The sequence below is a fragment of the Amphiura filiformis genome, chromosome 9, assembly GCF_039555335.1.
Source record: "Amphiura filiformis chromosome 9, Afil_fr2py, whole genome shotgun sequence".
NCBI classification, from domain to species: Eukaryota; Metazoa; Echinodermata; class Ophiuroidea; order Amphilepidida; family Amphiuridae; genus Amphiura; species Amphiura filiformis.
Genome location: NC_092636.1, coordinates 66,427,260 through 66,452,995, shown reverse-complemented (window position 1 = coordinate 66,452,995; position 25,736 = coordinate 66,427,260). Strand labels below are relative to the sequence as shown.

The window sequence follows — 25,736 nt, the reverse complement described above, 5'->3', positions numbered from 1 at the left end:
AAATACATACCATCTCCTGTAGCATCTTCCTGCCCTGTCTCCGTCTCAGTGGCCGTCTCTGTTGCACCGTCTCCTTCTTCCTCCTCCTCCTCCTCATCATCATCCTCTTCCTCTGCTTCTTTCTGCAGTTTACTTCCTGTTGTATCCAAGTCTTGCATCAACCTGAAGAAAGCCAACTCATTGAATAAGATCTCTGATATGTCCACTAACAGGTCCTCACCACATTCTCTCATTCTGAAAAAAAAAATCACATCAAATTAATACATGAAGGAGTAAGTTACACATAACCTGTTCTCATTTAATTCCACAGCAGTCCAGTTCGTTATGTATAAGAACTAAAAAGTAAGGACTTAATCTATGAGAATAGAAATCTATGAATTGCAAAGATGCATGTTGTGAGCATGGTATACATGCACAACATGGCCTTAAACAGCACCTTAGAAATCCCAACATGCATGCAAAACGTTACTATCAAACGTAACTGCATACACATGTCACGCTCAACCCAGAGCTATTGTCACCATGATATGATAAATAAATGTTTCATTTTTTAAAAGACAAACTGACTTTTGCCCCAAACTCCCCATTGCTATGTGTATCTACCAAAGTCATTGATCAATCATTTTTTTCATGATCAGTTGCACTTGTAGATTCACATTTAAAGAGTGCAGAATAAATCTGTTTGTTTACCTGGTGTTTTAACTCTGAACAATTGTTCAAGCCATATTAACTTAAATCTAACTTCATATCAAGAGAATGTCCACTTACTTTCTGCCTGAGAACTTTGCCAAAGAATCTTGCAGTATGGAACCCAGTTGCCTGTTAAAGAATCTAACAAACTCCCTGCTGTCATCACGCTGTCTTGCAAGTGTCAGCACCAATCGTCTGATGTAAGACAGTAGCTGAGGGGAGCATACATCATCCATATGTTCCTTCAAGTAAGGGATTACTTCTTGCATAATACTCTTGATTTGAAGATCTAATTGACGAGTATCAATGCGAGGGTACTGAAAGATTAACACAAGGGGTGTGGTTAGTATTAGTAATACTTAGTGACACAAGTGAATGCTGACTTGTAATATAAATGTGACCAAATAACTGGATGACTTGCATCCACTTGTGTACATTCTTCTCGCAGTGTGTAATAACAATCGTGTGTCGAGTGTATACAGTGGATATTACTCGTCACACTGCACTATCTAGGATAGCACTGCTACGCAAAATGGATGCAGCTCATCCATTTCACGACTGAAGGCTTTTATGAATATGAAGGCCAACACCATGCTGTATACCAGGTATAAGCTCCAAGGTTTGCCTCACGAGGATGGCACAGAAGAAAAGAATTTGTCTTGTTCCACCAATTGGAACAAGTTACTCAATGTTCTGTGATTGGGTCACGCAAATCACTGTGTACCTTAAATAATTTCAACTTACCGGTAGATCTGAAAATGAGCTCTCACTACCCATATCCTGTGCTGAGCTATTACTTGTTGCATCTGTAGTCTCGGCAATGTCGTCTTCCTTAGAATCACCTGCTGTAGCGCCCCCACTTGCTGCTGCTGCTTCTGCCTCGGCCTTCATACGCTCATATTCTCTCATACGCTGCAAACAAAATGGATTAATATTGCTCATACACAACTAATGTTAATGGTTTTGGAAAAAATACTTGGTAGCCCTCTTTGATCTACCAATACTCCAAAAGTCAGAAATAGGGACCACTGAGCCAAAGGTAAATTTGGGCACATTTCCCCATTACAGGCACATGGAACAGGAATATTCAAAGTCACAAGTTTTCTGCATTTTTGAATTCACTGTACTTGAGTTGAAGGCATGCTAGATGGGACATTCTGTCATGAAATTAATTTAGATCATATTTATTGAGAATCATGGTTGAATTAAAATAAACTCCAAGATATGTGCTAACTGGAGGTATTAATAAATTTAGATAAGTGAGCTCGAAATGCCACATACATCCAATTCCTATAAAACATCACCAAATTTACTTGAGACCTACCTGAAGCGCTTTATCCAGATGAATAACAGTATCACCTAATTCATCATTAGCAAATCCAAAATCTCCTGGTCCTGTAGATGGTGGGGTTGATATCTCGCTAGCTGAGTCTATATTTTCCATGTAATCATACTGGTCAGAAGCCAGGGAATCACCACCGGCAGCTGCTGCTCCTTTGACCTTTGACTTTTTACCTTTGCCCTTTGACTTCTTAAAGCCTTGACTGTACAGCTGAGCCTGAAAGTGTTTAAAGATTATTTGGACTTAGATACACACATATGTGACATGTTCTGCTCCATGGGGACCAAAGGAGGCATGTTTTAAAAATAGAGTTCCTATAATTATTTATACCATATACATTATACATATACCGAAAACACGCAATGTCTAGCATACTTGGTTCCAAAGTTCTGAAGTTTTGTGATGTGTATTTTCTTGCATTTTTAATTCATATTTTTGCCTTTAACTCATTTTCAAATTTGCCGCCTTTGGCCCACATGGACAAGATTGTGTAACATATAAAAGTTTACAAGATAGCATAAAGAGTTTAAGATAAAGGCTATTTAACATTACCCAAGTTTCTATTTACGACATATTTCTAAGGGGGTGGAATTTTATGTGAATTCCCAAGAATACTAACAAGGTTATTGTAGAAGGCCACTGCGCATGATGAGAAGACCTCAAGAGCTCAATGAGAAGACCATAATATAAAACAAAGTCTTTAAAAGGTTCAGTTACCAAAGTTAGCAATAGAATGCCCTATCAATTTACAGGACTCAAGGAAAAACCAGTGAACACCACTAATTCAGGAGTAAGAGTTACATGGAAAGGTATTCTATAGCAATGAGATCATTGAGATGCATTGTACATCTACCGCTTCTCTAAACCACAAACATGACAAGCACAGTGACAATCTCATATGCAGGTCCCATATCATATTACTTTATATATAGCCTCAAGTAAAATGACCCACACTTCAAAAACAATACATCCCAGTAAGATATTCCAGATTTTCTAAGGGATAGAACACCATAATTCTGTAGAAGAGGGACATGACTAGGAAGGCATGAAAATCATATTCAAATGTAACTACTGGTTCCCTTGAGCTTCAATGCAGCAAACCTAATTGGGTTGTACCTGCATGTATAGCCTAAATATCATAGTATGAAAAACATATTTGTGCCAGTGAGGTTCCACAGTAGAGTCCGGACTCATCTGTTTCTATGTCGTTCATGGAGGGCAAAATGGCACACCTCTATATTATTTGAGCATGCACCATACAAACATCTTGTTGTATGTTTGTAAGCTATCTGTGTGAGATGTGTTGTACTGATAATGTGTACCAAGCGCTAGTAAGGGCACCAGTAGTTACAGTATAAACAAGTTTCATAGTACCCAACAGATGGTAAAAAGAGATTCCTGCGTTTCATTTCACAAGGATTTGCATCATAAATCTCTACACTCACTCAAATATCCTTATTTCCACCAGTCAAGTTAGCTCAATTGATTAGGGGCTCAACACTGGTGTATTAACTGTGGTGATGACTTTAAGCTAAGCACCTTTAGGTATGCCCAACTGCTCTTGCAACATATTCATTGCAATGTAGTGTCTAATTCACAATTGGTTTAGCTATTTCTGATGCAAATCTTTGCAAAAATCTAAAATTTTATAGACCTGCCGAGTCATATTAGTTACCATACCTCATGTATCACCCCTTCCTCCTCTATAATTGGGAGAGGGGCATGGAGTGGCATCTGTTTATGCCAGGCAAGAGAGAAATTAAAACATCATCATCAATATGGGATGATTGTCAAATTTTTTATTGAGTTGTAAGATGAAAAACTAGGATTTAAACTGCATAAGTACACTACACTGTACTCCTACAAGTGCACCCCCTCATAACCCCCATCCAACATACACACACTACATGAAGTGTACCTTCATTTCACTATGTGATTGTTGTGATATAGCTGTCACTGGGTGTGTGTTCAGAGGCAGGTCAGCTCCGAATAGCATTTTTACTGTTTGCAACCTCTTGCACCCAACAGTGAATGATCAAAATATCATATAACTGTTCACTTACAAAAGCACACCCAACCCCTCCATAAACACACACTACACCATACCTTCATTTCATCATCTTCTGATGTGATATAGCTCTCACTGGGTGTGTGTTCAGAGGCAGATATCTGCCATGGTGGTTGCTGGTGCATAGTAACAGCAGCCTGAAAACAAAAACATGGCACACTGAGGTGAGAATTCATTTCCTAATGTCACATTACATATATGTGATGGTAATTTCCTTAGTAAATATTGAATGGGGTTTTTTTTTGGCAATTTACTCTAAAGAATAAGGATTGATAGATGTATGCCAAATATTCTGAAATTCCATGTAAATATCAGGGCTTTGAAATATATAAACATAATAATCAATGGGATTTCTAAATCACCTTTTACTCAGGTGTATTTACAGAATGTAAGAGAGAAAAGCAGCAGAGAAAGAGGTGAGATTTCAGATGGCATCAAAAGGCCTTTTTACATCATTCATAGACAAAGAGAGAATGTTATCTTACTGCATTTAAATATCCAGTAGCCTCTGCCGGTCTAGGAGCTGTGCGTACTGAATCCTCTGTCAGGTATTTGGAAACTAAATCCTGTAAGGCATAGAGCGCCCTCTGTCGGAGGTAATCTGTGGTCAACATCTGTAGTTCACGGAAGAGCTCAATGAGGAAGTGAGGCCGCGCCTCATTCTGAGAGATGAGGGTGGCTACTTCTGAGTAGATGGATTCACGAAGAGCTTCAAAGAGTGAGAATTCACTTCCAGCATCAGATTCCCTGGAAAAAGATAATGAATGAGAAATTTAGAAATGAATTCACATAAGTCTTGCCCTCCATTTAGCTGAGGTATGTAATAATTATCCTTGGAGACTTCAATCTGACGGAGACTTGAAACGCTGAGTGTATCAATCAGAGAATCCTGTGTCGTTAAATATGATCCAAATCATATTTCCCCCTGCTCCAGTGGCAAGATGCAAAAAATCCATAAAACATGTTGTGATGCCAGTGCTCGAAATACCCCATGCATACATGCACAGATGTATGTAACTTTGACTCTGTGCATGTAGAATTTTGCCTGTGCATGTAAAATTTTGTGAAAATCAGCCACCAATTTTTAGGAAAAAATCAGAGTTGTGCATGAAAGTTTTATTTTGTATTTCGACCCCTGTGTGATGCCAACAGTACCCACCAACACATCACAATTATGTAAAATACTACTGAATTCTTGTTTTCTCTTTAACTTACATTTCACTGGTAGTGAGCAAAGACCTTTGTGAATCTGGAGCCTTTGGTGTACCACCACCTCCTTCCAAATCCCCCGGCATGCTAGAAAATGACATGGTACTTGTCAAACTGGCTGTATCAAGGAATGCTGTACCACTAATACCTCCACTCAAGCCTGGTTGTGGCCCCCATGCATACTTGGGACTTTGCATTGCTGCTAGTCTTGCTCTAGCACCTGCTGCTGTACCTGGTCTGCCTGGCTTTTTACCCGTAGTTTCTAGAAATGAAAGACATATTCCAAGTTATTCACTGATATACAGCTAAAGCGTTTTAATTATTATAATTCTTTCAAAGTTTAGCTTTCAAACTACTAAATATTTTGAATATAATGCCCCTCCCCAGTTTTTGTTTAGTTTTATTTCATCTTTACACTGGGACACTCAATCAGTTGAAAACATAATTAATCATCTGTTCTTCCTATTATGACCTACAATCTGGGACAAAATTGTTGGATCACTTATAACATGTGCCTTGTCAATGATCCCCTTTCCCCCACAATTAATGTTAAATCATGTCATTTTGTTTCCACTGTTGTGGGTGTACCCAACATTGACAGGGGTAGGGGCAGGGGTTTAAGCTCCATATTAGAAATCAAGATGTTTCATAAGTTAATTCCACAGTAAATGTGTGGTTGTTTGAAGCTTCAAAAACACGTTGGGTGATCCAACACATTTTGTCCTGGCTGTAGTATGAGATATATGCAGTTACCAGTATTAGATCTTGTTATTTGTAAGCATAGCACACATAAAAGCATTACTGGAATTCTGTTTACCTTCCACAGCTCTAGGATCCCTCAGTGGTTTGGACACGGCCTGCTGTTCAACTACCTCTCTGCGCCGCCTTTGCTTCTCACTGCATAGAAGATATATGAAACCATAAATAAGACAATTGAAATAGCTCAAGCATAATAGTAGAAATTGTAAATACTCATACCTCATACAACTGTTCCAACACACTCGATACTCCCTGTTTTTTGTTACACATATCTGGTAAGTTTAACATAGCATGCTCTTTCCTGATAAAAAATCCTGGTGAAAGTATTAGTCATCTGCTTATGTTCAGGGAAGTACAATTTTGGTACAATTAGTCTACAGTCACGCTTCATACCACTGTAACATACCTCTTTTTCAGCAGACTTCTAATGTCCAATGGTGGGATATCCCTTTCATTTGGTGTGCCACCTTCAGCAGCTGCAATTCTTGAAGCAGGTGAATTGGTAAAGTCTAGACGGTACAGGTCAGCTAGGCCTGGGTACGTAGCTGTGGGCATGCCAAGGTTCTCTCGTTCCTGTTTTTTTTTAATGATACGGCGACCACCGTCATGATCTACACTCCCTACAATGAAACAAAGAATGTCATAGGTTTACTTTTAAGTTAAGGTTTATATCTCTTTATGGCAGCCTTTTGACAATATTCAAAGAAATCAGAAAGTTTTATAAATCTGTTTCAAGCATTTTAGAGAGGGTACAAGTTGCTATCATTCCCCAGAGTGGCTGGTACAAATTATTTTTTTCAAATATTAAACAAAATACCAAAACACCAATGTGCAACTGTAGGGATTTGAACCAGTGACCTTCAGATCTCCATACCTAGTGTCACTTTGGTAGCGATGTCACTGCAGGTTTTAGGTTGCATAGCTTTGAAACTTTCTATGAATCATATCATAATACACTCATGTGTAAAGGCAGCACAATCGAAAAGCTCTCTCATATTCTAAGATCTATGCATTTTGATGTCACTAACAAACTCAAAGCTACACAAGGCAACAACCTTGATCACAATTACTATTGCGTGAACATTAACACATTAAATTAAATCTTATTGGATTGTTGCTCCTCAGCCATCCCATTCCTAGTGGATTGCATCAGTAAAGTATTATCATTTTATAATAATACAAGCCATGTTGGCTAGAAAATGATGATTATGATGTACAATCACACTCCCCTGTCCACCTTGTAGATGGTATTTGCTGAGCAATCTAAATAATCTGAGCCATCAGATATTTTTCCCATTCTTACACATACCTGCTGCAGTGTTTGGTGGTATGTGGTAATTCTCTCCTTCATAATTCTCCCTGCCGACTCGGTAGCGTGCAAATGCATCATAATCTCTTTGGCTGTCAGTGTCATTGTGAGGGCCGTTGTACTGGTTGCTAAGTTTGCTTTGGTTGGGCAATGAGGAGAAATTAGCTGGGAATGTGGGATTCATACTGAATGGATAACCTGCAGGTGAAAATATTAATTCAAATTTATTTCTCAATTATCAATCATATCTTTACAGGTGGAGCCAACCCTTGTGAGTTTGAGGATGGACAATGCTACATGATTTGTCAGCATTCATTTGATTTCTTGTCAATGTAACTTTATAGAAGTTGTAAACATGAAAATAAGGGTCTCAATGGCTAATTGAATCATGTCATGGAATATATGCAGTTTATTTGCTGATAAAGCAAAGTCGCATTAGGTGACCCTGGCATTTTTTTTAGTGCCAAGGTTATATCACTTGTATCTGTTTCCATATATTTGCTGTTCTGATCCAATGAAACATACCCAGGGATGCATTATAGCAAACATGATTTAAGCGATTCTTTTATCACTTTGTGAAACACTTGCAGGTCACCAGGACTTTACTGTCAGTAGAGAGGACATGCTTAAACTCTTATTGAGCTACAATCAACGAAATTAATAGTTGGTACACCTTGACAATATGTTGGAACTTTTCATTGCCACTCTGATAGTTCAGTGAAATTAGTATAACCATGTTTGATGAGAAGTACAAACCTTCTCCTTTCCCTCCCCCATTCCCCCTCAATCGATGTTGGGGAGTCTGGAGAGCCCAATGGAAAAAGTGCCTTCATCAACATTGAATTGGGGGAGAGGGGTGGCGATTTACATTTACTATGCCAGAGGGTGCCAACATTAATTGTAGATAACACCAAAAATACCAACCTGAGGATTGAGCACCATACTGTGGGCCAAGATTTGATGGCAAGCTAGCAAATGGTGGGGTATAATCATAAGGATTACTAGCATCATATGCAGTGCTCCTATTGTTGTTGAGGTTGTTGTGACCACTGCGTTCACTACCAGCGATGCTACCTGTAACACTGCTAGCATTGCCTTGCAGTCTCTCATACATACGGTGGATTTCTTGCTGTTGGTTATAAAGCTGTACAAAAAGGAAGGTGATTTGAGGACCATAATTTAAGTATGCTTTGTGATTTTCAATATATTTTGCTGTCTTACAGTAGATGTGTACATTACTTTAAGATTAAAAATTATACAGAGGCATGTTACAGTTAGCAACACTTGTAGTTCATTCCAATGTTAATACAACAATGTCTCTCTTCACTAGTAGACATACTGATCTTTATTAAATAGCAGAGCCAGTGAAATCATTCATTTAGATAAGTCAACACAAAATGGCATGTATCCAGTGCCACAGAATACTCTACAAAATACAGCCAAGCTCATCACAAGAACTGAAATGTACACAGTTCATGTCTAGCAACAAAACCTTTATGTCAAGGAAACTCTTGTATAACATACCTGGTTATATGCTGTGTTGAGATTAAGCTGCAATTGCTGATGTTGCAGTCTAAGATTGTAATCATTGACCATTTGTTGGAGTCGTGGATCTGATCCTGGTGGGGTATGTGTAGGAAGGGATGAGTTAGGTGTGGTCATACTTGACACACCACCATATCCACCTGCATTAGGACAAAAAAATATACACTTCTAGTTAATACTTTGCCTTCACATTTCTCATTAACATCTGGGACTTAATGACCACAAAATGTCAAGATGAATATATCATTTAACTCTGATAAAAGGACTGGGTGGGCTTTAGATTTGGACTGAATCTGGACATTTACTAGAAAAGTAATCAGGGTAAAGTGATGCAACATTTCCACTCTGGTATGAAGAAGTTGGTGGCAAACAAGTCACATCTCTGATGTCTTGGGGTACAATTCTTGGGTTAAAGCTTTAATAAATACACTAATATTTCCTTAGTCTGGTTGCCAGTGGGTTTGATGTTATATTGGTGTCCATAGTTTTGTTTTTGGTAGATTCTGCTTCTCAAGACCATGTCAGCATTGAGCATTTTGAGATATACAGAGATCAACCACTGAAAAGATCATAATTATTTCTTCAGCGCATTTGGTGGGATAACAGAGAGATTCGTATAAGTAGAAAAGGGGTCTGGATAAAGGAGGATGAACTATTCTACAACTTGTTGGTGGTGTGATTGATCAGAAGCCCATATTGGCTATTCCATTTAAAATTCACGCTACCCCCTGTCGAAGATTTTGGAAATATCTTCCACAGGGGAGTATGTTTTTCAAATGTAATTGATTTTGAAACCCATACTCCCGTGTATTATGGCTTTACCTATATCTTCCACAGCTGGAGTGAGTATTTCAAATGGAAGTTATCCAACTGTCTATTCTATTCAAAACTCATACTCCCTCTGTGGAAGACTTAAGCTAAATCTTCCACAGGGGTAGTGTGGATTTTAAATGGAATAGCCCATTACTCACCTGACATAGAGCTCTGCAGGAGACCACTCATAGTCTGTTGATCTTGGATCAATCCTTGACACATACCCATGCTATTAGATAACTGATTTTGTAGCTGTTGTATTTGCCACATGTTGGCATCAACTGGTGGTTGAGATTGAGAATAATCACCAGGAATGGGTCCAACTTCTGCCATTAACTCTTCAGCTGAGCGCACATTCTCCTGCCTCCTGGCGCTATAACCATAGGCCATTCGTGGACTCCATTTTGGATAATGCACGCCATGAGAAGCATCGAAAGCCGCATCTGAAAAATAATTTAAAGTCGGATTACGATAACTTGTTATAGGAAATGATGCCAAATTACTTGCATGAACATGGAGTAACATTATCAAGTGATATATGGATATTAGGGATGCAAAACTTGCAAAATGTGTTTACAACTCTCAACTGCCAACACTAGGCAAGTGCCATATTTAAGCTCGGATTTATACCAAGCTCGGATCAACACCCTCAGTCCCTTTTCAGTCACATCACCAGCAGATTTCTCAGGGACACTGAAGATACAAATATAGGCTTGTAATTATATATGCAACCTACCTGTATCTCTGGTGGGGTATTTCCTTCTCTGCATTCCCTGCTGCCTATAATCAGCTTCAATGGTGTAAGTATCTGCTGTGCCTGCAATACTGGTATCATCCTGGGAGTACAAAACATTGCCATAAATTAATGATGATCTTATTTACAAAGACATTGTGTGGATTCATCACATTGATATCACTGTAAATCTTTGACTCGATCTGGACAGATATTGATGGTGGTGAGTTTATCTTGTTTTTTGTTATCCTAGGCATATCCAACTTATTTTCACTGCAAGTCCATTTTAACTTCAAGTAGGTGACAACAGGTTACACTTTTCAAAGACCCATCTCCTCAAACAAGTTGTCATATATTCCTCTCAAAACTTATTGAATAAATGTGGATGAAACATACACACACAACATCTATCCTTTTGTACACAGCTGAATATCAACATAGAAGCAGAAGTGTAGTATAAGGTTAAATGTGAAATCACAATCTATTACATGTGATTACACATTCAGCAGCAAAGATGTTCAACCAATTGAACATGAAGGAGTTCAAGGCTATGAAAAGTAATTATCTAATATCTATATTTGGTTATCTTTTGATCCTCAATCGTCATCAGGTCGGATGAAATCATATTGGCAGGCCACATTCAACCTAATTCAACCCTCTTGTTTTAAAATAAATCTTTCTGATTTATCTGTTTCATGACAATATTTTAATATTTCATCTTGACAGAACTTTCCTCCGAGAGAATTACAATTAAACTGAATATCTACCTCTTCCTCCTCTTCTTCCACTTGCACGATACCATTAATTGCATACGCATCCTCATCATCACTGGCTTGAGTGGATCCACCCCATGTACCAGCGGCAGTTACATCGGCACTACGCATACTCACCCTGCTAAACAAAATAACATTACAACACACAACTCACATTTAGTAAAAAATACAATTTATCACTGAACAAGATAATATTGCGATATTATTTTCACTATTGCAATGCAATATTTTGCCATGTCCATTTCAATGGCCTGAAAAATGCCAAATCTATCTGCTACATATTTGCGAGAATACCAGTTTATATAATGAAAGACGGAGATAAAAGACTAAATCGCGTCTGCCGTCAGAGCAAAAGCGCGCAGTGATTGGTTGCCGACCTGCAGAGTACGGCATTTTCTGTCTAGTTGTCAGACTTTAGACGCAAACTAGTCTTTTTATCTCCGTCTTTCATTATAGTAGCGGTTATGTTTATAATTATAAATATTAAGGAAACTAACTTTTCCTGCAATGTTATGATCAAACCGTTGCATTCTTCTTTGGGATTTCAAGTTTGAGCGCAAATTTCACATAGCCTCACATTATGATAGGTTTCCAAGTCTTCATTAAATCTGAAACAAGGTGACTGACAAACAAACAAACAAATAGAAACAAGAGGTGTTTACCTGAACAGGTCGTTATCATTATCATCCATATCACCACTTGTAACTGAATATGTCATCTGGGAATTCTCATCCATTTGCTGTGGGATAAATATCAAGATAAAGGGAAAAGAAGAAATTATTTCACAAGGATATTTATGACTATATCTGAACAATTCAGGCCAAAGTCGCACAAATTAAGAAATTGAATCATTATAATCATTTAAGGACATAATTAAGTTGCAAAACTAAATCTTGAGTAGGGTTCGATTTACTTTGAAACTTGCATAGCAATTTTTAGCGAAAATATTATTTAGGTGATGTTCTTATAATATTAGCATATGTTTACATTGTAAAATATTGCTATACAAGCTGATATTTGTGTAGCAGGTTGTCCAAAATGGGGAGCATTTTGCTCCATAACACACGTTAAATCGAACCCTGATCTTGAGTGCAATTCACGTGTAATTGGGAAAAATATATACACAATGTTATATTTTTAACATATGATGGTGTAACTGATACGTATAACTAGGGCATGTTGAATATCGTCGTTGGACAGGAAAAACATATGTGTTTGTGGCCCCTGAACATAATTGCCAACCAGTTACATAGGAGGTTTTGCTTTAAACATGTTCAAGGGCCAATGACACAGGTTCTTCCTGCCCAAAACGGTATGACAAGTTGTATTTCCTTACCCTGTTATGACCTTTGACTCTATCTAGCAAAGATGACAGTTCTTCTTTCTTCTGTTGTAACTCCAGCTGTAGACGCCTATGTTTCATCATTTCACGCATTACATCCTCTCGCGTCGGGGTTGGCATACCTCTTGCTTGATTGACAGCTGCTGCAGCTGATGTATGTGGTACTGCTGATCTCATCATATCACGCATCACATCTTCACGCCGCATAGGGGTTGGCATACCTCTTGCTTGATTGACAGCTGCTGTAGGTGGTACTACTGATCTCATCATATCACGCATCACATCTTCACGCCGCATAGGGGTTGGTATACTTCTCACTTGATTGACAGCTGCTGCTGCTGTTGATGTAGATGGTACTGCTGATCTATACAACTGGGGTTGTCTATTCTGGGGATTCTGTGGCTTTCTTTCTACATTCTGCAGTTTAGCAGTCTGAGAGAAAATGATAAATGACACATGTATTAGTATCAGCCTATTATCCTGTTGCAAAATCACTAAACATGGTTTTAAAGGAAGATTGTCTCTGTGGTACATAATAACATTGTTATGTGAACACATATAAATGGGCTTACATACATACACACACTCACCCCCACCCAAATTTAAATATTATGGGTAAATAACCATTTCAGATCTTATGAAACTACGATCTTAGAAAAAATTGTTCGAACACTTTTAAGGCCTTATTGGAAATGGTCCCCTTCTTCCCCATTACAATGTTGGCATGCCCAATATGCTCATCTTCACCATATCTTCTCCCAACATTGATTGGTGGGGAAAAGGGAGGGGATATGCTTAAGATGAACATTGGGAGAACTCTATTATAATTCTTAGTTTCCAGTGACTCATATAGCATGCGCACTATACTAAGAAGAACATGGGAATTACAGTGGGTGTTCGAACACATTTTTTCCGGAATTGTAGCTCATAATGTTGCGGTAAACATTTTCCTTGCACATGTGTTAAATAATAATTATGAAAAGCAGCAAAGCAGTAATGAAACCATTTTGTTACACAATCAGTAAATTTTACGCAATGCCCTTATTTTGTTTTGCATTTTTAGCCCACTTTTTTTACAGATTTCCTGACTTTATCCACTGAAAACTACAGCACACACTCCCACACAAAATCCTTGAAACATGAAAAAACTAAAGCTCTACAATTCAAATTAAAAGCTACATTGCACAGAGCTTTTAAATTGGTCTTGATAGCCTGCTATCCTATTATATCGCAACAACAAACAACAACATGTACTGGTTTTCAAACAGGTGCAATTCCATCAACATGACAAACACTACTCACACTTGCATTGGTTTGTGGTCTAGGCAAAGTGGCAGAATTTGGCAGACGTTGATTCAGATCTCTGAGCTGCTCCTGAACAGACAGCAGACGATGGCGCTCTTCCACAAGTTTCTCCAGCTCACTTCTCTGCTGCTGCATTTTTGCTTCAAAGTAGGCTTCCCTGCAATTGACAACATCAATACAGATACAGTACATTACTCCAAGTTCCAAAAAAATTATAAAAAATCAAAAGGTTACATCTGCCATGTTGCCAGGGTCTATCTGGGAATGTGACAACATATTGGGTGTTATGTCCAGTTTTGATACCGAGGGCCAAAATTTGTCTTTTTTACACTGATTTCCCAATACACAGCCACACATAATTAGAGGTGCTATCAACACATGATTTCTAATTTGACACAATCGACACTCGTAATGAGATCTAAAAAATGCTGAAAAATTGATAGATAAGCTTAATAGGAGTTAAGATCATGCCGATATGAGTTACGATCGCTGACTTCCCTGGTGTAAACATGCTTCCTGGTTCATTCTACTTTAGGGTTTGGGTCAATTTCGGGAGGTAACTTTCAACTTTCCGATGAAAACATGATTGTGCAGTACGCTTATTTGGACAAAATAGCATGGAAATTTCATTTTTTCCCATTTTGATATGTGTCCTAAAGTGTCGAAAAGGGACAGCTTATTTTGACATATCGCATTTAGGGGCATGTCAACGATAATACCACACATACGACAATCGATAACACCTTTACACATAGTGTAGACTTTGTAGGATTCTAAGATTGCAGCCTCGGCTAGAGACAATAGCCAATTCAATAATTTTTGGTTGTACATGCACATGTGTGAAATTCCTTGCTTGGGAGATAAACATTGAGGACTCTATCTACCTTGTTTGTCTACTGACAGTCTGAGGTGCCTCTCCCTCACTAATCTCAGATGCTTCCTCTTCTTGTTCATCCTCTTCATCCTCCTCTTCCTTTTCCTTTCCTCCCTTCTTCCTCCTCATCATTGTCTTCATCATCCAACTGTTCTGAAAAGTCATCAAAGGTGAGAGCCAGTTCTGCTAGGTCATCTGGTAGCATGTTCATCACCTCTGGTGTCTGTTGGACCATGGCCACTAAATCTTGTAGTTGCCGAAGTTTTTGTTTAGCAGCTTGTAGTTTTCTGTAAAATGTTCAGAATACAAATATGGTGCATTTTTGCTACTTTTATTTCATTTGACTGGATTAGTCAACACCCAACACTAATACAGCTATAATAGTATGCATTTATTTTCCGATTGAGTCAAAGCTCCTTTTATTGAACAAATATTTAATTTGACAGCAAATGACTTATTTTTGTATGAAAGGTAAAGGGAGTGAGTGATTAAGAGACGGACAGACAGAGTGTGATAGACAATGAGACACAATAAAGTCTGAGACAGACAGAACAAAGTGAAAAAAAAAAGATGGAAAGAGAGAGAAAGAGGAAGAGAGAGAGAGAGAGGGGGGAGAAACAGGAAGAACATAGACAATGATAAGGACAAGAAAACATAGTGTTTGAATCCAACTTAACCATCAGCAATCTCAACCTCTGCTCTCAGAAATTGTTCATTACAAATCTACAAGCACCCTCATTAATTTGACTTGGCCACCTACTACATGATCAAGAGATAACCTTACCTGACTTTCTCCCTTATCTCTGGATCATCACCCCATAATGCAAGGATAGAGCTCTGTGTACTCTCCGTCTCATCCTCAGTATTGGTAGCATTAGTGGTGTCTTCATCATCTTCATCATTGTCTGTTTGTTGTTGAGATACTGTATCTTCTGTCTGTGTGGCCTGTGAGGATTCATCATCCTAAAATACAATGGTAGCAATGTTACATTTTAGAAGTATTGGTAGACATGTCTTTTAGATCTCATTCAAAAATATTTCAAAGCCTCTAATTTTTTTTTTTTTTTTTTTTAAAGCTTGCTTTTTGAAGGATGCACTCATTTTGTATTCCGGACTAATTTTGCCAAATTTGTATTTTTTGAGAAAACCAGAAATGTAAAATTTTCATGACCATTTTTAAATTGCTAACAAAATAGTTTGTTTGCTAGTTTGCCCAATCTGGTATACCACCCACCATAAACCCTGAACGTTACAACATTCTCAAATAGCGTCTGTTAGACAGGAGTGGAAAACTGTATTGTACAAGTGCTCCAATTTTCCTAATATTTCCTCACAGTTTATTAACAAGTTGATATTAATAACACTTTCTTTAAATACTGATTTTCATATCTAACCTGAAATTGATTTGACATAATTATTTGTGATTTGAAACAAATTTCATAACATATCATACATAATGTACAATGTTACCTTAATGTTAGGTCCATGTGTCTGCAATCTTGCTGCTTGCACTCTCTGTTCCAATTGTCTGAAAAAAGTCAATCAACAAATCACTTTTGAATGTACAACAGCATATTTATACACAAGTATTCAGTTTCCCCTGATCTGAATTTTAACATGTTTCTAATTTTGTAGTAGTCACCTTAGGTACTACCCCAGATTTCAGAGAATTGGAGAAATAATGTTTCACGTAAGTTTAGATCAAGAATGTTTTTGGGAGTTTTCTATGTATTTCTTGAAACAACTATGATAGTAAATCTTCAGCCAAAGTAACATTTGGGGAAATAGATTTTGAAGCTGCTTGGGATGATAAGCCTCAGAGAATCTGGACCCATATTTATACAATTTTTTTTTTTTTGTAAGCCAGGAATATATCTAGGTGTTTTTCTTATACAGCATGTGGTGAAATTGGACCATTCTCCTTGCAATAACACAATGTGATTATGATCTGTACATTACAGGGTGTGATTAGCTTTTCAGGAAAAATCCTGAAAGAAATAAAAAAAATCCTGAAAAATAGCGTAAAACTGGGCTAAAACACACAAAATCGGGCTGAAAATGGATAAAATTGCGGAAATTTTGGTCACAAAAATCCTGAAATCAGGAAAATCCTGATAAATCACACCCCTGACATTAACAGGAATCAAATGTTTTAACACCGATAATACTGTCAGCATACCTTAAATCATAGCCTGGATTCTGACTAGCCGTACTGCCGTGGTATTCCTGAAGCAGCTCATCCAACACTTGGAATCTAACCAGTCAAAAAGTAAACAAATTGCTTGGTTCTCATCGATGTATGATATACATATCCTCAATTCATGCCAAATAGTTTCAAGGGTGCAAAATAATAATTTCTTATCTCAAACCTGCTCCCACAACCAAAATTAAAATAATTATTTGACATGAGGACAAAATGCTACTCTCCGGTTTGAGAGATAATTATCGCTCACTTGTACTATTTCAAAATCCATGTCTTTTTTCCCTCGCCCCAGGACCCCCTACCTTGTTTTATGGTAATCCGTGCTCCAAATGAAGATGTAGAGTGTGAACATTACAGTAATTATAACAAAGAAAGAAAGTTACAATACAGGCATGCATGCAATACAACCATGAGAACCATGCTATCAGTCTACTTCTTGTGTCAAACAAGGGAGAATGGACAAGGGAGAATGGTCCAAGTACTAATCAGGATATTATGACTGGTTCATTTTATTCAGATCATGTCAAACTGTTAAAATATGACAAGGAGGGCCAACCTAACTTACACAATATTTAATTAGACTTCCACACAAACTTTTCATCTCTCATATCAGAAGAGATAAGAAAAAACACCTACCAGATGCATGTGGGGATTGAATGTCAAGACCATTCAATCAATTAGAAGCAATATGAGGACTATCTTCCTTTAAAGAAATGAAAAAAAAAAAAAAAATGGAACAGTACTAAAATGACCTAGTCTGTACACCTTTCTCAAGTCAGTAATTTAGATATTGTTTTTTATTGCATCTCTAAATGTAATGAAGAGAAGTATATAAATAAAAGGTATAACAAGTATTGTTTTTCAGGTGACTAACTTTGGAATTAAAAGTGCTCAAACCCATTACAGGTGAGCGTAAGAAACAAATTCAAAGTATAGACCTCTGGAAAAGGCAACCGTTACTACTAGTTTCACAGCATACCCTCACTTACGATCATTGGGTATACCGATCATCAGACGGATACATTTTTAGAATGGAAATGATGCAAGGAATCCAACTAATACAACAGATGCATGTAAAAACTAACAGTTTTGAGAAAATCTCAAAATTTGATTTGATTTTACTGACGTGAAAAAGGTATATAGACTATATAGAGAGTTGCTCATGACATAACTCATGACATTTTCTACTTGAATGCTTATAAACAGGAAGAAGGATGTCAATAAGTAGACAATGTATCGTTGAGAGAAAAATGAGACAACTCAATACCAATGTGCTGTGATATTGTTGCATTTGACTAAAACACTACATGAACATCAACCTGTGTCTAAATGGTGACAAAGTGCAAAAGAATTCAACAAGTGAACAGAGTAATATGAAAAGAATGCAGTCAATGAAACCTAAACTGTCTTGTCTGTCAGAATTCACATTAAATTGAGAAACATTCTTAGCACCCATGGTGTGAAGAAATGGAAGTGCAATTACCATACCCACACTGGTATAAGCCCATCCCCCTAGATGGCAGATTTCACTTCAAAATGGGGGTGGGCTTATAACCGGGGAGGGGCTAGCATTTGAATTTAAAAATATGAACAATCATTACCATTTGTATGCAAGATGTACCAGTAGTTTTTATCATCTATGTTAATGTTTTTTTTAATTATCATAAATACAGAATATTAATTTTCAACTGATATTCCTTTATATTTGTTCTTAAATGTGAGAGAAAGCAATTACAACTGGGCTTACACCCTTGTAGGCATTGATCCCAGAATGTTTTAAAAATAGGGGGTGGGCTTATAGCCGAAGGTGGGCTTGTACCTGGGTGGTTATTGTAAGTGTCAAATTGTACTACAGGTCCAGAAAAACTTTTATTGCATTTGCAGCATGCATGTCAAGGTTCAAGTGAAGGTTGATTAAAGCTTGTACCAAACAAATTCAATGTGTATTTGGACAAACTAAGTCAAAGCATTGCGTTCTGTCAGTGACCAAAATACATGTTGCTTGACCCTACCTTAGATTGCTCATCAAGTCAGGGTCCTCAAAATTAGCAAGAGCAGAGGCTGCATCAGCTGCAGCACTAGCTGCCCCACTACCTGATGGTGTTTGTGATGCACCTTCTATGCTTCCTTCAACACCTTGGTATTGCTGCACCAATTCTTTCAGCTCATTCAATCTCTGATGAACTTCTTGTAATCTCCTGCACAAATAATTATAAAAGTGATTAATGTTAACAAACAATGGGTTAATAACGGTACTTACACTTACAAAAACTGCTGACTGCCATATATCTAATTTTATGCACCATATTTGCTTCGACTAGCCATATCTTGCTATAGTCTGTATATCTACTGTGAGTCACCAGCACTAGCTTTGAAGTTCAGCATGTGCTGCGTTAGCTTAGCGTTACTTGATGCGTGCACATACTTTTACGCGCGTGATCAACATGCCGCATATGTACATGCAAGAAACTATGCTAAGCCAATGCAGCACACGCTGAACTTCAAAGCTCTTGCCGGTGACTCAAGGTAGATATACAGGCTATATATGGCGTAGTTTTTTCCCTTTCATGAAGTTCTTATCTTTAAATATCACTCTTCCCTATTATCTATTCCAGCTCCAGAGACACTCATTAATTTCCCCGAACCTTTGGATGCATTGAAATAGGTATTAGCAAATCAGTATAACAGGGCTGTAGTGCTAGTGTTCATGCCACTCCATGCCACTTATCCTACCTAGGAAAATATGCATGATGAATTGAATACCTGAGTGGAAGAAGGGCCCAACTCCATTTTTTTACAAAAATGAGTTAGACCCAGCATTTTATTGCCAGCAGACTGTTCTTCCTTGTGTGTTAAAGATGAGCCAAAATCCACTCTCTAAATAGTCTTCCACGTACAATTAATCATACTTTTCATGGAAGAAAGGCCCAACTCCACGGAGTTGGGACCTTCTTCCACAAATATTGAGTTAAAGATGAAATTTGTTCATCCATGAAATCTGCTTTTCACCACAATAAAAATTTTTGCTAACACATTAAATGCTTCTACTTGTGCAATTAATGGTTAATTGTCAAATTTCTGTAGCTATTTATAGCACATCTGCGTACGGAACTGGCACTTGCAGTATATTAGTGGAAGAAGGGCCCAACTCCATCTCGTATTAAGAACTGTACCGTTGCCATGGAAACATCATATATAATTTCGAGTGTATGCACTATTGTATGTGCATGTATTAAAGGTCCCCTGAAGATGAAAACATTCTGTGTATAAAACTTTTCCAAATATTATGTTTTTTCTTAATATCTCAAAAACAGTTTTGATGGAGTTGGGCCCTTCTTCCACTCAGGTATTCAATTGTTACTGGAGTTGGAACAGATAATACAGGCATGAAAACGGGTCTTACCATTTTCTGTGAATTTGATTCTGACATAAGGCTGAAAAACACTGAAAACTAAAACAAAAAACGCTGAAATCCGCTAAAATGCTGAAAATTGCCATGCCTGTACTGATTTTGCATTTTTCTTTACCATTTTCTGTGAATTTGATTCTGACATAAGGCTGAAAAACACTGAAAATTAAAACAAAAAATGCTGAAATCCGCTAAAATGCTGAAAATTGCCATGCCTGATAATAGTACTGATTTTGCATTTTTCTTTAACAAATGTTTCCCCCTGCCTATCAACTTATTTTTTTGTATATAATGAAATACACAGCTCAAAAGGCCACACAAATGAAGCAGTGCCCCATCATCTTTATACATACCTCAGTTTATCTCTAGCTTCCACCTCTTCTGCTTGTTGAGATGCATCCCCACCAGGTGAGCCTACTATTCTAGGTGCTTCATTCTCAACTACAGATGATGCTATGCTAGACTCACCATCACCTTCTGTAACATATAATAGCAACTTTATCAGACACTTGATACCATTTTTATAAAATGGTTATTAAGGCCAGTAGGATGGCAGGAGCCATATTTTTAGCCATTTAGGTACCACATCTGATTTGGTCCTATAGCACTATTGGTGCCCACTAAGGTACCAATGGCCCTTTCTATCATGCCTTGGTGTAATAAATAGTATCAAGCAAAATAATTAACATTTGTTATCATTTTTCATTTGAATCAAAAACAAAGGTACTATGCAAAAGGCAGGGTACGATAGAAAGAGCCATTGTTATATATCAGGGACTCTGACCTGCTTTAAAAGGCAGCTTGGACCAAAATAAGGCCTTTGGCAAAAAAAGAGATAATAATTTTTTTTTTAATAAAAATAATTTTAAAAAAAAATATTTCCAAAGCCTTTATCATTCGTGATTTACAGCTTAAAATGTGTGTCAAAAAAATTCCAAAATGATGGAAAGGAAAAAAAGGCTTACCACTGGGACCAAGAATGGGTCTGAGCTCCTGGAATTGGTGTAGCAAGGAATCCATTTGATGTTTCTTTCTCTGCAGTGCTTCCACCTTATCCTGTAATGATTGCCTTTGTGCTGACATGGCAGTCAACTCAGCCTGAAAACAAGCAAATTAAGAAGACAATATACTCTCAATTATTTTCAATGCATCATGGGGGGTAAAACTAGCGTACTAACTGCTACACTATATCTTAAGCATATATTTATTTTCTTTGCATAAAAAACATGGAAGACTTTTGTATCTACAAGAGCTCCCAATTTGATGCAAACATAAAAACAAACATACTCTGGAATAAGAAGAATACCTTCCACAACAAAAGTACAATGCAGATGTAACAATGATCATCACCTCAACTCTTGGCAGTTTTTTTTAACACAAACACAAAATATACAGATACTGTAATAGTTCCTATTTCCTCCAAAATACTGAACCGTTTCCTTACTAAGTAAGTAAGCTTATCGAAGTAATAGCATCAAGAAATGACAATTACCTCTTGCTGGGCAATTCTGTCCAGAGTCCTTGCCTGTTCCAACTCCATAGTTCTCTTATCCCTATCCTCAGCCAGCAGACTCATAAGAACGTCTCTCCTATGTCTACCAGTCTCCTCTTCATCTTGAGGCACAACTGCTGTAGATGATGATGCCTTGAGAGTGGATTCCAGATCTTGAGATGGCAGTGAATGCATAGTGCTTTGGGATTCGGTGTCTTCTGTGGTTTCTCCTTTGGATTGCTCTGATCGTAACAGACGGGTTTCTATGTCTCCCTGTAGCTTCATCAAAGCTTCTTGTCGGTTTTGCAAGGCTTTCAGCTGAGAAATAAACACATTCCAAATTTGCATAGGGCTTTCAAAAAAATTAAACTACTGGGGATTGATGACGCTTTTTTAATGGGTTCATCACATAAGCATAATATGTTGAATTTGCTTATATCCCAATTACAAATTCTCTATACTTTCTACTGAAAATTTGAATCATGCATTTATTTCTTCTACAGCTTTATTCTGACATTTAAACAAGTAATTTGCACAAACTTGCATTTGTTAATCGCATGATGGCAGAAAAGATAAGATATACAACATGGTAAATTTAATTGATTTGATCGTGAACAACACTTTCATCACCTGGTGGAGATGGAAATGTCACCAATCAATTGCATGATAACCCTATGTACTATCTACTATTTTCTGATAAAAGATAGCAAAGAACTAAATTGCATGTTTGTAAACTTAACTATGCTTCTTGAACAGAATGGCAAGGGATATACAGAATGTTAATCTGTGAGATAGATAAAATAAATCTGAACATTTTCCTCAAAGATAACAATATTTCTTACAATTTCTTCTGTATTTCTTTGAATGGGAAGGTAAAATTGTCCTCCATTGCCCAAATTTCCAAGGCAGAAGTTTCATGGATTCTCCACTTTCCAGCCTTGAAGAATTTCATACAATTGCTTCATTTTGCTAGAGCCTACTGATCAATGAGTCTACTCACTTCTTCCTGCTGCTGAAGCATTGTTTTTAATAGATCATGCTGTTGACGTAATCCAGTCAACTCTTCCATGCGTCTGTTCACACTAACGTCATCCTGTTTTAAACAACACATAGAAAAAAAATAACATTGTCACAAATAAACATTTAATAACTTCACAACAGCTAAAATAACAGCATGAATCAATTTTGGCATTTTAACCACTGTACATTCCCAAGCATCAAATGCAGATCTAAATGCACATATCTCCTCAAAATGCTTGGAACACTTCCTACTTTTATGTATTGACAATGCTCATTAATAATGTTATAACATGCTGCAATGTCCTCCCTTTTCCCATCACAATAATTATACATGGGATAAGTCATGATATATGATTTGGCATTAATGGCCCATTACTTCTCTCCACCTACACATAGTGCAGGCAGCACTGAGCAATCATGTATTGGAAATCACACCATATACTTTTCATATTAATTTAATGTCCTTGGCAATTATTACACACTTATTCATTTTGTACAATTAATGAAATCAGGTATCTTATTATGCTCCTACTATATTTTGTACAGCGAGTCTGTAAATATTTGTATACAATACCAGTGTTCAAAATTAAGCAGTTGTCTGCTCATGAAAGACACAGGGATGAAAGTTTGCTTTTGACAAAAAGCTTGAAAAACGGTGTAAAAATGACCAGAATGGTCCTAAAACGGACTGAAAAACAAAAAAAATGGCATAAATCTGGACAACAAAAAAGCCTGAATTCAGGCAAAAGCCTGAAAACTTACATCCCTGAAGACAGCCAAAAATCTAGTTGCAGACAATCAAATGATAAACTGGTTGACGGTCTAGCAGACAACCTTCATCTTATCTCAATGCAAATTTTATATTACCATTGCATCCTGCCATTATCAATAATAATTGTGATTTGTGGTAAGAATTGCAAGTACAAAATATCTGTGTTAAAATCTGTAGGCAACTAAAACAATCTGGCAAATGACAAACACCTTTTTCCTTCATTAGAAATATATAGTGATGCAATCAGAGAAAGTTGTCACAAAATACAAAGAAATGTTAGAAATTCTCTTGTATTTCATTAACATTTTGAAGCATGATAATAGTTTTTGGAGTGTTCAATCAATGTTATAACAGAATAAACTTAACATGGTTCAAACCCAAATGGTTCACAACTCAAATACCATGCTGAGCAAATCAGCCTCTCTATAGTTTTGTCTGAGTTTTGCAGTCTAGGACTTTTTCAAATTTTACTCAAATATTATAATTACCACATTTTTGAGCAATCAAGGTAAAATTTTCACTCTTTTCTTCAAAAGATAATGAGATGACACAATGTCATGGTAAATCAGAAAAAAGTATAAAAAAAACCCACCAGTATTTCTTTTTTTAGCTTTTCTCAAAATAAATTTGACAATATTCAGTATATTATTATTATCTATACATGATGATAAATCTGCTTTTTCCAATCATTTCTAATATCCTAGTCATGTGATATACAGAGCAGGTCAAATGACCAGGTGTTGAAATCTATATTTAGAATAAAACTATAATCTGCTGTACACGACTGGCAAATAGTACTTTAAAGTGTACTCCAGTATTATGTCATGCTGTACTACCTATTTATTACTACGTTAGACAAGGATCCACAATCAACATTTCGTGACATAATATTTATAGTTTAAAAAAAATATAAATCAGGCATGAATCCTTGGGCTTGAATTTTCTCTCGCAACCACACCCACTTTCACCTTGTTATCAAATTTTGGTAAGCCCAAATATACCAAACTATACAATCTTCTCCATAAATTCAAATGTAGCAATCGCATTCGCATACCACTGACAAAAATGTATATTCTTTTTAAATTAATTCCATGTGAAGTCAGCAAGTCATAGGCAGAAAATTAGTGATTCATTTTAAAAACATGTCAGTTATTTCTGTTACACCTTTGTGAATCATATTTTGGAGAAATAAAATGTCATTTGGTTGATAACAATATCTAAGATGATGGGGAAAAAACCCTGTTCTAATGGTGCTTAAAAAATAGCTGTTGTTACATGCATTAAAGCAAAAAAAAGAAAGTCTATCTCAGACATCCACACGTATTGCTATGTTGACTCGAATTAACGCTTAGGTCATTTTCTAAAATAAAAAAAGCATAAACACTTAGGGAACAACCCAAAAGTTTGATGAAGTCCTATAAACGAAAGACCTAACCCCTCCCCTTTAACGTAAGTGTCAAATATCGAAAATTCCAACCCATTGTCATTGGGCACAGGGCCGTCGCTATTGTCGATGGTGTTGTGGAGGGGTGCGACATTGCTAGGATATTGATCACGTTTAAGAAACAATAATTCTATTTTATTTTGAAAAAATTAGCACTTACTGGATTTTAAAATGAAAAAGAATCAAAGGCCCCAAAAATTTTGATTGGCGTAACCCGACCGACCCTAAAAATAGGCCCAAATCTAGACCTTTTTTTCTTATTTTTTAAATTTTTTCTAAAAAACCTAAAATTAAAAAAAAGAAAGAAAAAAACAAACAATATACAGCATAAAATGTGTGTGCAAAAAAAAAAAAAAATAAATAAAAAAAAAAAAAATGCTGACCGACCGACCGACCCTAATTTTTTTTTTTTTATGTTACGCCAATCAAACAATTTATTTTTTAGGCCTTACTTTGGGTAGAATTAATACTTTTAGCGGATAAATATTTTACTTCATGACACAGCGGCAGACATATGTACATTTTTATCCATCAGCTGCTCTAGGTGTAATTGCTTGTGAAATAGGCTCAATTCATTCATGTGACTGAGATGCATCAAAATTAAAATATAGTCCTGTTAACTTTTACTAGACTC

The 25,736-nt window shown here is 36.9% G+C and overlaps 1 protein-coding gene across 1 annotated transcript in view; it reads right to left on the bottom strand.

The window, feature by feature from the left end:
• Positions 1-25,736, bottom strand: part of LOC140160227 (uncharacterized) — a 66,683-nt gene that overhangs the window by 8,393 nt on the left and 32,554 nt on the right. The window contains 28 exon segments of the mRNA XM_072183504.1: positions 11-234; positions 769-1,007; positions 1,435-1,602; positions 2,015-2,248; positions 4,139-4,237; positions 4,586-4,847; positions 5,316-5,571; positions 6,127-6,206; positions 6,475-6,688; positions 7,378-7,575; positions 8,302-8,521; positions 8,902-9,062; positions 9,894-10,178; positions 10,472-10,571; positions 11,236-11,359; positions 11,904-11,980; positions 12,578-13,015; positions 13,886-14,045; positions 14,773-14,864; positions 14,866-15,049; positions 15,547-15,725; positions 16,233-16,290; positions 16,942-17,016; positions 18,978-19,163; positions 20,728-20,851; positions 21,340-21,472; positions 21,867-22,184; positions 22,867-22,959. Of these exon segments, the coding sequence (XP_072039605.1) occupies positions 11-234; positions 769-1,007; positions 1,435-1,602; positions 2,015-2,248; positions 4,139-4,237; positions 4,586-4,847; positions 5,316-5,571; positions 6,127-6,206; positions 6,475-6,688; positions 7,378-7,575; positions 8,302-8,521; positions 8,902-9,062; positions 9,894-10,178; positions 10,472-10,571; positions 11,236-11,359; positions 11,904-11,980; positions 12,578-13,015; positions 13,886-14,045; positions 14,773-14,864; positions 14,866-15,049; positions 15,547-15,725; positions 16,233-16,290; positions 16,942-17,016; positions 18,978-19,163; positions 20,728-20,851; positions 21,340-21,472; positions 21,867-22,184; positions 22,867-22,959 (4,981 nt within the window).